The following is a 13,343-nucleotide window of genomic DNA, read 5'->3' as shown; positions in this document are numbered from 1 at the left end:
ACCCACTGACTCTAAACATCCATTTCCCGTGTGACGATAGTTTGTGGCATTTAATACTATCCCTGCATTAATCCCTGCATTCATCACTGCATTCATCACTGCATTCATCCCTGCATTAATCACTGCATTAATCACTGCACTCATAACTGCATTAATCCCTGCATTAATTCCTGCATTAATCACTGCATTCATCGGATCTCAATTTTCCTTCTGCGGGGCCCTTAGGGACAATCCATGACCAATGTCGTCCTTAGATATGTCCAAATGAAAAGGGGGAATAATAAAATGGCCTCTTGCTCCCAGACTGTAATATGCAGCAGGGAGACACAGGGAACACTTAGGAGCCTAATCCCATTTCCAAAAGGGATGTAAGTGGTTTAGGAGCCGAATCCCATTTCCAATAGGAATTTAAGACCAGACTGTCAAAGGGATTTAGGTGCCCAACCTAGGCCATTTCATTGCAGCCTTGAAGTCCAGGAAGTTTCTCAGAGCACCACCTACTAAGCTGAGCAGCACTGATGGGGTTTGGGATCCTACCCTGACCCAGTGAAGCTGACCTCACCATGGAAGGCGGCGCAAGCGAGCGTTGCCCTGGAAGAACAGCCAGCTACACATCTCAGGGCAGCAACTTTGCCCCGCCTGAAAGGTTTCCAACGGAGGAAAAAACCCAGCTTGAGTGTGAGACGTGATACGGGGCAGTGGGGGTGGGGGTGTCAGTCTGACGGCCGGTGACTCTGTCTCTGTTTCATTTCTATCACCTCCAGGGTCTTCTGATGAATCCGGCCAATGGCACCGCCCCAGTGACCCAGTTCCTGCTGCTGGGTTTCCCCTCCCTGGGCCGGCAGAGCCGGGAGCTCCTCTTTGCTCTGCTCTCCTTGGCGTATGCCGCTACCGTGGTGGGGAACTTCTGCATCGTGTGGGCCGTGCTGCGGGACCCCCGCCTCCAGCGCCTGCCCATGTACATCCTGCTGGGGAACTTCTCCTGTCTGGAGATCTGCTTCGTCACATCCACTGTGCCACGGATGCTCTGTGACCTGCTGCGCCCTGGCCTCCCCATCTCCTTCCACGCCTGCTTCCTGCAGTTCTACTTCTTCTTTTCCCTGGGAACCACCGACAGCTTTTTCCTCGCAGCCATGGCCCTGGATAGATCCCTGGCCATCTGCCAGCCCCTGCGCTACCCCATCCTCATGTCCCCCCAGCTCTGCTGGACCATGGTCGCCTCCTGCTGGCTCATGGGTTTCCTGTGGTTCATAGCGCCCATCGTCCTCATCTCCCGGCTCTCCTTCTGCAGCCCCTACACCCTGGACCATTTTGTCTGTGACCCAGTCCCATTACTGGCTGCCTCCTGCTCTCCAGATCACTGGGTCGGTCAGTTCTGCTCCAACATGGCATCCTTAATGCTTTTCGCCACCTTCCTCTTCATCCTGGCCTCCTACGGGCTCATCATCAGGGCCGTGCTGAGGCTGCCCGCAGGGGCCGGGCGGCACAAGGCCTTCTCCACCTGCACCACCCACCTGACCATCGTAGGCCTGTACTACGGGGCCCTGATGGTCAACTATGTCATCCCAACAGCCTCGGGGGGCAGCGGGAAGGTGGTGACGCTGTTGTACATGTTGTGGACCCCGCTGTTGAACCCCCTGATCTACAGCCTGAGGAACAAGGAGATGAAGGAGGCTCTGAGAAGAACCCTGCTGGGGAAGCAGTAGGGGGCTCTCCTGTGACCCCATCTGCCAGGATTGGCTGGGGAGAAGGGAGCATTTGCTCCTGTTAAGTTCCCACTGTGTGGTCGGTGATTTAAGATATGTCGACTCCATCTATGTGATTAACATAGTTAGAGCTGCATGTCTTAAGTAGACCTTCTGCTCTAGTGTAGATCAGGACTCAGGGTCCAGCAGGGGTAGGGGAGTAATTTCACTACCATGCTGGTCCTATTGGCCATGACTTGGGAGAGGTTGCTCCTCCCCATTATAGCATAGGGTGCATCTCACTCGTCTGGGTTATCTGGGGTCACCGCAGATAGTTATTTCCCTGCCACTAGGAGAGTCTTGGTCCCACTTCGGTCTCATTTCAGTGAACGGTTCGGGTTGGTGACCCGTGTCCTACAGAAGGTCAGCCCTGGATAATCTGGGCTGGTCCCCTCTGGCCTTAACTTTGACCCGGGAGTCCAGACTCCCACACCGTGTGCTAACTCCCCGGATCCCACTTTCTTACTCCTTCCCAGAGCAATGGGCACAATCCGGAAGTGCTGCCCAATAGACCTCCAAGAGCTAGAAATAGATCCCAGATGTGCTGACAACTTACGTCCCCCACCTCCCAAGAATTGGAAAAACAAAACTATCTAGAAGAGCACCTGGCAAGTGTTTCCCCTTTGGGGTCCTTGTCAAGGGCTTTCAAACTCTGCAATGGGTTGTATCCACAGGATCAGCACTGTTCAGATTGTTGTTGACATGCTCAAAGAATTCATATATATGTCTGGGGCAACACTTCCCTTTACAAAAGCTGTGCTGACTTTTCCCCAGTCAATTATGTTTACCCATGTCTGGTTATCCTCTTCCTTGCTATACATCCCACTAATTTGTCTGGCACTGACGTTAGGGCTACCAGTGTGTAGGATCACCCCTGAAGCCTATAAAAACATGGTCTGAAATCAGATTCCGGTGAGAGGTAGCATACCACAACTCACAGGTGTCACATTATTGGATTTTAAAGTGAGCAAACAAATCACTAGTGCACCCATGGGGTGTGTCTAGACTACATGCCTCCGTCGACGGAGGCATGTAGATTAGCCAGATCGGCAGAGGGAAATGAAGCCGCGATTAAAATAATCGCGTCTTCATTTAAATTTAAATGGCTGCCCCGCTCTGCCGATCAGCTGTTTGTCGACAGATCGGGGCAGTCTGGACGCGCCGCGCCAACAAAGAAGCCTTTCTTGATTGGCACAGGTATGAAAGATTATTTTAATCGCAGCTTCATTTCCCTCTGCCGATCTGGCTAATCTACATGCCTCCGTCGACGGAGGCATGTAGTTTAGACGTACCCATGGTGCGGTGTTTGCCCCAAATTCTGTCCAAGGGGATGATATGAGGTGTAAAACAAAAGCTTATGCTCTACTGATTCTGTGTATGCTGCTCATGTACTTGTGTGATGTTTGTGTGTGAAGTTATGGATATGGGCTCTGTTCTTGTATTGTAAATGTTCTCTGTCTGGGAGGGAGAAATCGGCCTGGAGGGCCTGTTGTGAGGAGGGATTGTTCAGTGAATGGCTGTGTAACTAGTACTGCTGCATGGACAATGGCTCTCGGAGAGGCCAAAAAACACCTCAGGGATGCATCTGAAACCTGCAGATTGTCCAGGGCATAACAACTACTTGCATGTGAAACAGAGACAGGCCACTTGATCATGTGACCAGCTCCAGTTTGGGAGACACAGAAATAGAAAAGTGCCATGAGGCTGTTTCCACCTGATATTCGGTCTTGCTCCTGATCCCAGATGCAGCCTTGCTAGGGACAGGGAGTGGGAAGGATTGCTGACCCATCCTGATACTGGATGTACACCAGAGACTCTGAGCTAGCAGTTTGTAACTTAACAATCTCACTCTCGACCTTTTCTTCCTTTTGTTAATAAACCTTTAGATTTTAGATGCTAAAGGACTGGCTCACCATGCTCTTGTGGGTAAGATCGAAAGTATAAATTGACCATGGTCTGTGGCTGGTTCTTTGGGACCGGGAGGATCTGTTCGGAGTTGGTGAAATTAGGTTCTCTAACCCCTCACCTGTGTGTAAGGCCCGGGGCTGATTGTGGCACAGGGAGAGCTGGAGTGTGTGAGGGGTTTTGTTTGTGAAGCTTCCTACTAGCCAGAATGGCAGCTGAAACACTCGGGGTGACTGGTTTGTGACCTATTTTGGGAAAGGTCTCCAGTCTAGGGCTATAAGTAGCCCTGGGTTTGAGCAATTTGCCCTGAGTGGATTCCCTCAGTGGTGCCCAAACCCAGCCCGGTCCATCACAGCAGGTCTGCTATTTCACATCTGAGATTCATTCAGATATTTCCTGTTCTGAGTGCAGAGTCTTGAGGGTTGGGGAGCAAGGCAGAGTCTGAGGATTTCTAGGTATGAGCCCTGGGCCCAGAAAGGGTCTAATAGATTAGATCAGAAGGCAGGTGGCACCCAGGATTCCTGGATTTGAGCCCCAACACTAGGGTGAGACTGGCTCTGGAAGGAGGCTTGAGGGGTGGCTGGAAGCAGGACTTCTGGGTTCTATTTTCCATTCTGGAGTCAAAGAAGACAGGCACTAGAACTCCCCAGTTTTATCTATGTCATGAATGGGCACCTCAAAGGAGAGTCTGGCTTACCTGGAAAAGAAGGAAAGGGTTAAGCTAACTGTGGAGACACATTTGAGGGAGGGGGCTTTGGGCATTCAGCCAATGAAATGCAGATAAGGAATTTCAAACGAGAGAGTGGATTTTTTCTTTTGTTTGGGGGAAGCAGCAGTTTTCCCCCAGGTACAGAGCAAGAGAAACAAGAGAGAAGGACTCTCCCAGGAACAGACTCGTCGACTTAATTAAAAAGTTTAAGTAGGGAAAGTTTAGATTTCCATCAGATTTAATGTTTTCCTTGTTTGGGGGTTTGGAAATCATGACTTAGCTGGTTAAATGTTTTTCTCTTCTCTTTTGTAACTAAGAATTAAGCTCAGGAAGGATTTCTGAGTCAATTTAAATCCATGGCTTTTAACACCCAGTCATTTACTATGCTTGCAAGAGTCATCTTGTTTTAATAATAAAAGTGTTTTCTTTTTGTTATGGTTAACTGGTTGTCAAGTCACAGGGCCAGGGCCCAACAATGTTGTGGATGTGCTTCAAGACAGAGTTGATGAGGGATAGATAGTTGCTTTTATTAATCTCACTACAAAGACAAACTTAATACTGCCAAATGCTTACACAGCTACTACAAAATACAAATCTCACTACAGCACTACCATTACAGGTTTAATACTGGCAAATACACAACTACTGCAAACTAATCCAAGTAATTAGCATAGGCAAAGCACTACACCTAAATGAACAACAGGCACTTGGAAATCTTATACCCCATCAGGTCTGCGGGGAGTCCCGTTCCGGTCACCTCGCACCCGGGCTCTAGCTGAGGGGACCCAGGGCACCTTTCAAGGGAAAAGGTCTCTGGTGGAACTTCCAGAGGGGCAGGACCCCCCTCAAGTTTTAGACTCTAGTTTACCGGGTGTGCACGTACCTGGCCCAACGCCATTCTTATCGCTCCTATGGCTGAGACCGAGGTTGAATTTCTTTACTGCTCAGTAGTTTCTCAGCTCAAGGCACAGGTTAGAGCTGATAAAACCCAGCTGCTGTTGGGGCTTGCAGGGTCCCAGGCTATGCTGAGCTGGGTCCAGCAGGGATGGAAACTTCCATCCCAGGCCTGCTAATCTGCAGGACCCACATATGACATCCGTGTGACACTGGTATTGGTTGATTTTTGTATCCCTAAACCTGCATGCCTAATAGAAACCACAGTAATCGAGGGAAGCAAAGTCCCATTGTTCTCTGAGGATTATCTGTGTTTTCCCAACTGCAAGTCAAACGGAGGTTGGGACAGAGGGAGCTTTGCGTCGGGGAAGGGATTTCAAGAGGTTTCTTCCTTGGAAACAGATTTATTTTCTATTTTTAGATACACTCGGTGGGTATGTCTACACTACAAAGTTAATTCAAAATAATAGCAGTTATTGAATTAACTTTAATAGCATCTACACAGGCAAACCGCTATTTCGAAATAAATTCGAAATAGTGGAGCCCTTATTTCGAATTTGGAAAACTTCATTCTACGAGGAGTAAAGCCAAATTCAAAATAGCTATTTCAAATTAAGTGCTGTGTAGAAACTTAATTCAAAATAGGGGGCCTCCAGCCCTTCCCAGGGAGCCCTGGTGGCCACTCTGGGCACAACCTGGAAAACTTACTCTCCTCTCCCCCAGCCCGGGAGCCATTAAAGGGGTAGACCCTGGCCTCAGTACCTGTTCCAGCTCCAAGCCTGCCAGCCCAGAGCCAGAAGTAGCCACTGGGGCCCCGGACCCAGTGGCCCCAAAACATGATCCAACAAGCCACTGGCCGCCAGCCCTCCACCACTCCCCAGGAACAGTCTGCCAGCTTGCAGGAGCCTGACAGGGGCTGGAGAAAGCAGGCACCTTCCTGGTCCAGGGTGGAGATCATGGACCTTCTTCAGATTTGGGGGGATACCCCCAATGTCTATGATCTCCACACTAGACAGAGGAATGCGGCCGTCTATGGCAGGATAGCTGCCAGCCTGGCCACCAAAGGCCACATGCGAACTCAGGAGCAGGTTAGCATGAAAGTCAAGTTGGTCTGGCGAGACCCCCAACCTTGAGCCCTGAGCTTCCCCTCCCCTTTCTTCCCCTTGCTTCTCCCTTCCAGCTCCCTCCTCCCAGGTTTCCCTCTCCCCGCTTCCACCCTCTCTCTTCCCCTCTCCCACCTCCTTTTCCCAGTCTCCCCAAAGGTTCATCTCCCCCCCAGTTTTATTCAATAAACCCAGTTTCTATTTTTGAACATACGTATCTTTTATTTGACATCAGGAAGGGAGGGTAGGGAGGGTAAGTGGAAGAACGTGAGGTAGAAATGAGGCACGAGCCCCCGGTGGGGAGGATGGGGGAGGCTCTGAGGGCTCCTTGGGGTGGACTCTCCTTCAGGGCCTCCTGGATCCTGACAGCCCCCTGATGGATCCCCCGGATGGCAGCCTGCAGCAAGCGCAGCCGGGCTGATGGCAACGACCCCACGAGACGCACCGACGTGCCCAGGGGAAGCTCTGGCTCCCTATGGCCAAGTGCTGTGGTGTCCCAAGTGCAGGCACTCAGGGCACTCCAAGACAGGACTGCTTTGCTGTCCCTCATCGAGGTAGACAAGCAAGCGGGGAGCCCTGAGAACTGTCTGTCCAGGGTGGGGGTAGGGTCCCTTTAAGCATGGAGCTCAGTTAGCCTCAGGCAGCAGCCCCACACACTAAGTCCTAACCTGATGCCCTGCTGGCACTGGTTCCGGCCAGCCTTAACTTCGGTTCAGGGTCCTTTGAGTGTGGATGTGCTATTTCGAAATAGCAAAATGCTATTTTGAAATAGTTTTTGTGTCTAGATGCATTATTTCGAATTAGCTTAATTTGAATTAACTATTTCAAATTAAGTTAATTCGAAATAGCACTGTAGTATGGACATACCCAGTGGCGGCAGCAATCAAGTTTTTTATTTTGTTTTTTGAGGTTTTTTGGATGTCAGGGAAACTGAGACCAGACTCCTCCCACTCTGGGGCACAGTAGAGACTGAGTCTGAGAAGAGGCTGAGAGATCTTCCTCTAGAGCTGGAACCCAGCTCTGGGGACATTATGGGGGGCAATTCCAACCTTGGCAGGGGTGGGTTGATACACTGGTCCAGTGCTGTGTCCCCGCGCAGGTCTTTAAGCACACCCATGCCAGTGTCTCCAGTCCAGAGGGGCGCAGGGTGGCCATGAGAATACCAATGAGAAATATTTCACTGATCACTGGATCTTCTTTTTCTATTGATTGTATTCCTACGGAGGTGAATCGTCATTCAGCCGCAGAGCTTCATTGTATTGGAGTGTCTGCAATTTCCTTCTCTAACTAGCACAGTGTGCCGGGGGCGAGCTGGGTGGGGAAGCAGAAGAAAACATGTTCACTGAGCTGGTGACAATGAACCGTGTTTGTATCACTCACTGCACAGTCACTCACCAGCCTTCATCCCACATAGTACAAACAAACATCATCCAATCACAACATCCCCATAAGGTCTTTCTGGAGCCCAGTTTCACACAGTGGGATTAGCCACTGTACACAGTCCTCAGGTGGAGAAATGAAATGATAAAGCATCAGAGTTGTCAACAAGTATCCTTTTGCCTATTTCACAGCTGGGAAATTTTAGCGACAATGAAGGAAAACTATAAAAGCTACAAAACAATAGAATCATAGAATCATAAAGCCAGGAGAGACCTCAGAAGGTCATCAAGTCCTTGCTCTAGCCAGGACCAATCCCAACTAAATCAGCCCAGCCAGGGCTTTGTCAAGCCAAGACTTAAAAACTTCTAGGGATGGAGATTCCACCACCTCCCTAGGGAACCCATCCCAGTGTTTCACCTCCCTCCTAGTAAAATAGTTTTTCCTAATTTCCAACCTAGACCTCTCCCACTGTAACTTGAGACCATTGCTCCTTGTTCTGCCATCTGTCACTACTGGGTTAAATTTCACTGCTTTTATATCACAAGTCTGAAACATTTGAGATAGTTAACTTTCTTTCTTTCTTTCTTTCTTTCTTTCTTTCTTTCTTTCTTTCTTTCTTTCTTTCTTTCTTTCTAAACTAATTAGGGTGTGTCTAAACTATACCTCTTTGTAGACAGACAGATGTAGATTAGGCACATCGAAATTGCTAGTGAAGCAGGGATTTAAATATCCCATGCTTCATTAGCATAAACATGGCCACCGCTTTTTTTTTCGAAATGAAGCTTTCTCAAAAACAAAACCCAGCAGTCTAGACTTGTATCTGTCAAAAAAAAAAAAAAAACAGCAACAACCTTGTTTAACAAATCCTGTAAACCTCTTTTTTTTAGGCATACGGGATCTGTCAAAAAAGGCTTTATTTTCAATAAATCCACATCTAGACTGCCATTTTTTTTTCAAAAAAGGTCCATTTCAAAAAAAAGTGGTGGCCATGTTTATGCTAATGAAGCACGGGATATTTAAATTCCTGCTTCATTAGCAATTTTGATGTGCTTGATTTGCATCCCTCTGTTGACAGAGGGATGCATTCTAGACGTAGCCATAGGCTATGTATACACCACAAAGATAAATCAGTAAAAGAAATGCAATTTCCTTCCAAAAGAGGCTTTTCTAAAATTTGGCTCATGTACACGAGGCCAAATTTTGGAAAAAAAGCCCCTCTTTTGGAACAACCCTTCTTCCTTATATAAGGAGGTTTACAGGAATGCCGACAAAATATGACCACTTTTCCGACATTTTTTTCTGAAAAGTGGACACATTCCCGGAAAAGCTCTGCAGTCATAGCCATAGTTTCAACTAGTTCCAACATTTTCAGTGATTTAGGAAATCGGTGTGTGACCAGTTAGAAAGTCCTGCATGAAACCTGCATTAGTTTCTTCTGAGTCTCCTTTACAGAGAAGCCAAAACCAGAGCTCCAGACTTTCTACCAAACTTCTCAAGGTGTGTCCCATCCTGACCTATTTCCCAAGGTGTGGAAGCATTTTCCTGATGGCCTGCCTGACATCTTTATTCCGAAGGGTGTAGACGATGGGGTTGAGAGTCGGCGTCACCAGGCTGTACAGGGTGGCAATGATCTTGTCTTTGTTGAAGGAGTAACTGGAGGCCGGGCGAATGTAGGTGTAGATGACAGTGGAGTAATAAAGAGATACCACAATGAGGTGGGAGGAGCAGGTGGAGAAGGCTTTTCTCCTCCCTTCAGTTGTTTTGATCCTCAAGATGGCCCTGACAATGAAGCAGTAAGAGACACCGATCAGCAGGAAGTCTCCCATAGCTAGGAAGATATCCGTTGTGAAGGACATGACCTCATTTATCCGCACCGAGGTGCAGGAAAGAACCAGCAGGGATGGGATCTCACAGAAGAAATGGTTAATAATGTTGGGCCCACAGAAGGTCAGACGCAGGACGAGGCCCGTGTGGACTGAAGTGTTGATCACAGCAATGACCATCACGAGAGCAGACAGGCCCATGCACATGGTCTTGTTCATCATGATGCTGTAGCGCAAAGGATGGCAAACAGCCACATAGCGGTCGTAAGCCATGACGGTGAAGAGCACCATCTCCGCCCCCAAAGACCAAGTGAAGAAGTAGAGCTGGGCTATGCACCTTGGGAAAGAGATAGATTTCCTGACCGCCACTAGGTTCCCCAGCATTTGGGGGATGACAGTGGAGGTGCCGATGATGTCCACCATGGCCAAATGGAAGAGGAAAAAATACATGGGCCTCTGCAGCTTGGAATTGGAAAGGACGGCAGCCATGATGAGTAAGTTGCCCAGCAGAGCGATGACGTAGATGGAGAGGAATAGGACGAAGAGTAAGAACTGCAGGTGGGTGTCACTGGAGAGTCCCAGCACGATGAATGTGGTCACGATGCTTTGGTTCTTCATTTCTGGAGCTCAGGGGACAGTGGGGGATGAAGGCTTGGTTGCTGCAACTTCTCTAGTCAATGTTTTTGGCATTTGTTTTCATCCTGAATTAAGATGGAAAAATGAAATGTCAATTTTCTCTATTTATCATGTGAAAAGTTCTGAAATTTTTCAATTTTAAACTCTGTGTGTGTACATGTAACAAACACATTTTATTGAAACATTTTGACATCTTAAATTTTACTCAGAATGAATTTTTTTTTCTCAAAGGATATTAAAATGATAAAAATTGCTTCTTATTTACAATGTCAGCTGAAAGTGAGAACAGGCATTCCCATGGTACTTCTCTAGCTGGCATACCAGATATGCTAAGCATTATCACCCACAAATATAAACAAACTCATCTGAGCAATTGGCTGAACAAGTAGGACTGAGTAGACTTGTAGGCTCTAAGGTTTTACATTGTTTTATTTTTGAGTGAAGTTATGTAAAAATCATAATTTTTCATTTGCAAGTTGCACATTCATAATTAAGGGATTTCACGATAGTGTTTGTATGAGGTGAATTGAAAAAATACAATATATTTTGTTTACCTTTTTCAGTGCAAATATTTATAATAAAAATAATAACATGCACTGGGCACTTTGTACTCTGTGTTGTAATTGAAATCAATTTATTTGAAAATGTAGAAAACATCCAAAATATGTAAACAAATGGCATTGTCTTATTGTTTAACAGTGTGATGCAACTATGATTATTTGTGATTATTTTTAATCTCACTATTAATCACAATGAATCTTTTAATAGTCTGACAGCCCTAATTTTACTGCAACTAATTTTTTCAGCTGAAAAAATTGAAATAGCTCACTAAGAGGCCTTTGAAATGCTCAGCCTTATCATTTCTGGATCAGATACCGAGAATGATGCATGATATACAGCGATCCATGAGTTACCATGTCTTCAAGTCCTGAATAGAGCTGGGTGGAATTTTTTGACCCAAACTTTTTTTTTAGCTGAAAAAAATTCAGAATTGGGTCAACCAAAATAGTTCACACTTTAGGCTGATTGTTCCAGCTGAAAATAGACTAAACTGAAGAAATATCTAAATGGTTCATTTGAACAGTTCTGACTGTACACATTCTAATGTTGTGGGATAGATTCTGGCACCATTCACAAAACTGGAGAAACAGAGATAGGGGGGTAGACACTTTGGGTGTGTCTAGACTACAGGGTTTTGTCGACAAAAGTGGACTATACCACACTGCCTTTCAGTTATGTCGACATAACATCGACAAAACTCAGCAGTTTTGTCGACGTATGCAAACCTCATTCTACGAGGAATAACGCCTTTTGTTGACAGAGTTCTGTCGATAGAAGGCATTATTGCATCTACACTGTCCTTTGCGTCCACACTGTTATGTCGACAAAGAGGCTTGCTTTGTCGACAGAACTGGATGTAGTCTAGACGCTCTTTGTCAACAGAAGTTTTGTCGACAGTATCTGTCGACAAAACTTCTGTCGACAAAACCCTGTAGTCTAGACGTACCCAACTGAAATAAAGAAGACTCATGCTCAGACAAGAGAAAGTAACTCACCCAACACGGCTTCCTTGCCCCAGCAATTCCCCAACTGCCAGGCTATGGGGTGTTGGGATGGTGCTTTCACTGTCTCCCCTGTGGAAGCTGTTCTACTTCACATAAGATACTTGGCTGGGCATTGGAGCAAGAACATGCAGATAACTTTATAGTGGATGGGACACGTGGATAGAAAAACCTGGAGACCTTGCTCCAATGCATATTTAATTACTAGCACAGTTTCCTAGCTTGGGTCCTTACGGAGGGGCTCAGGGCAGAGGGAAGAGGGAGTAGGGGGTGAAGGAGTCAGGGTTGGGGTGAGGAGGGGCTAAGGGAGGGGGCATAAGGATGTGGGGGGTGCAGAACTCAGGGTTGGGGTGGGGAGGGGCTCAGGGTGCAGGGATAAGGATGTGGGGGGTGCAGAACTCAGGGTTGGGGCAAGCAGGGGCTCAGGGAGGTGGGGTTAGGATGTGGGGGGAGCAGAACTCAGGGTTGGGGTGGGGAGGGGCTCAGGGCAGGGGCATAAGGATGTGGGGGTGCAGAACTCAGGGTTGGAGTGAGGAGGGACTCAGTGCAGGAATTGCTGGGAGGATTGAGTGTGGGTTCGGGGTGAAGAAGGGATCAGGGCATAGAGTTGATTTGTGAAGGGTGGAGGAGCTGGTGAGGGCAGCAGTTCCCCGTGGTGGGTCCCCAGGCCTGAGTGAATTGGGGGCCACACTGTGCATAGGCAGCTCCCTGGGGCTGGCCGCAGCTACTCTCAGAGCAGGGCGGCTCCCGGAGCTGGCTGTGGTAGGGATCTTGCTAGCGCGATGTACAGGAAGCTTACCTCCATCCCTGCTGTCCCAGTGGGGTTATAGCTCTCCTGGTCCCCATTTCTGACCTTTTGCTACCCCCTTTTGGTCACTTTGCTGTATAACTCCCTCCTAGCATCCCCCTCCCTTTCCATGTTCTGAAAAACAAACGGATTCCAGGCATGTCCCATTGTCCGGACACAGCCAAACTCTGACCGTGCTTTACGTTAGGAGAAGAGGAAGCTGCCTACCGAATTCAGTGGGCCTAGCTCTTACCATCTGGGAGGAGTTCTTGAAAAAACAGACGGACGGACAGACTCGTTTGCTCACAAACTCTCAAATACATAAAAATGAGTAGTCCTGTGGCACCTTACAGACCAACTATTGTGGCCGGTTGGGGCTAAGCCCCTAGGTTTTGTGCTTCTTGGCGGGGTTTTCTTTGTGTGCCTCAGAGGCTCGCGGTGTCCCCAACACTGCCACGAAGGCAAGGGTACCCCACTAGCCGAGCCCTTTTCATCATAGGCAAGTCCAGGGTATGGGACATCAGTCCCTACGTTAGACCACAGGGCCTCTCCTGTTTCTTGCAGGCAGCCCACCAGTCAGGAGGGGCTTGGAGGGAACCCTCTTGCTCCGGGTTCCGGCCCAGGGCCCTATGGGGGGGTTGACCCGAGTGGACTGTGAGGCCTGGCTCTAGCCCCATGGAACAGTGCCCCCCCTGGGCCACTTCCTGAACCCCTCCTGAGCACCTCCTCCTAATGCCTTGGGTCAGGCTTTGTTGCAGGCTGTCTAGGGTCAGGCTTTTGTGCTGGGCTGCTCGGTTCT

General features: G+C 48.2%; 2 protein-coding genes across 2 annotated transcripts; one reads left to right on the top strand and one right to left on the bottom strand.

Annotated features, from left to right (window-relative positions):
• Positions 1 to 241: 241 nt before the first annotated feature.
• Positions 242 to 1,706, top strand: LOC102445762 (olfactory receptor 11G2-like). Its single transcript, XM_006111321.3, has 2 exons — positions 242 to 265; positions 753 to 1,706. The coding sequence occupies exons 1-2, from the start codon at positions 242 to 244 to the stop codon at positions 1,704 to 1,706; spliced, it is 978 nt and encodes a 325-aa protein (XP_006111383.3).
• A 7,544-nt stretch (positions 1,707 to 9,250) lies between these two features.
• Positions 9,251 to 10,177, bottom strand: LOC102445522 (olfactory receptor 13G1-like). Its single transcript, XM_014573248.3, has one exon. It carries the CDS (start codon positions 10,175 to 10,177, stop codon positions 9,251 to 9,253), a length of 927 nt encoding a protein of 308 aa, XP_014428734.3.
• Between the last annotated feature and the right edge of the window lie 3,166 nt (positions 10,178 to 13,343).

The sequence above is a fragment of the Pelodiscus sinensis genome, chromosome 30, assembly GCF_052426305.1.
Source record: "Pelodiscus sinensis isolate ZL-2025 chromosome 30, ASM5242630v1, whole genome shotgun sequence".
Classification (NCBI taxonomy): Eukaryota; Metazoa; Chordata; order Testudines; family Trionychidae; genus Pelodiscus; species Pelodiscus sinensis.
The sequence above is the reverse complement of the archived record's forward strand: the minus strand, read 5'-3'. Positions and strand labels throughout refer to the sequence as shown.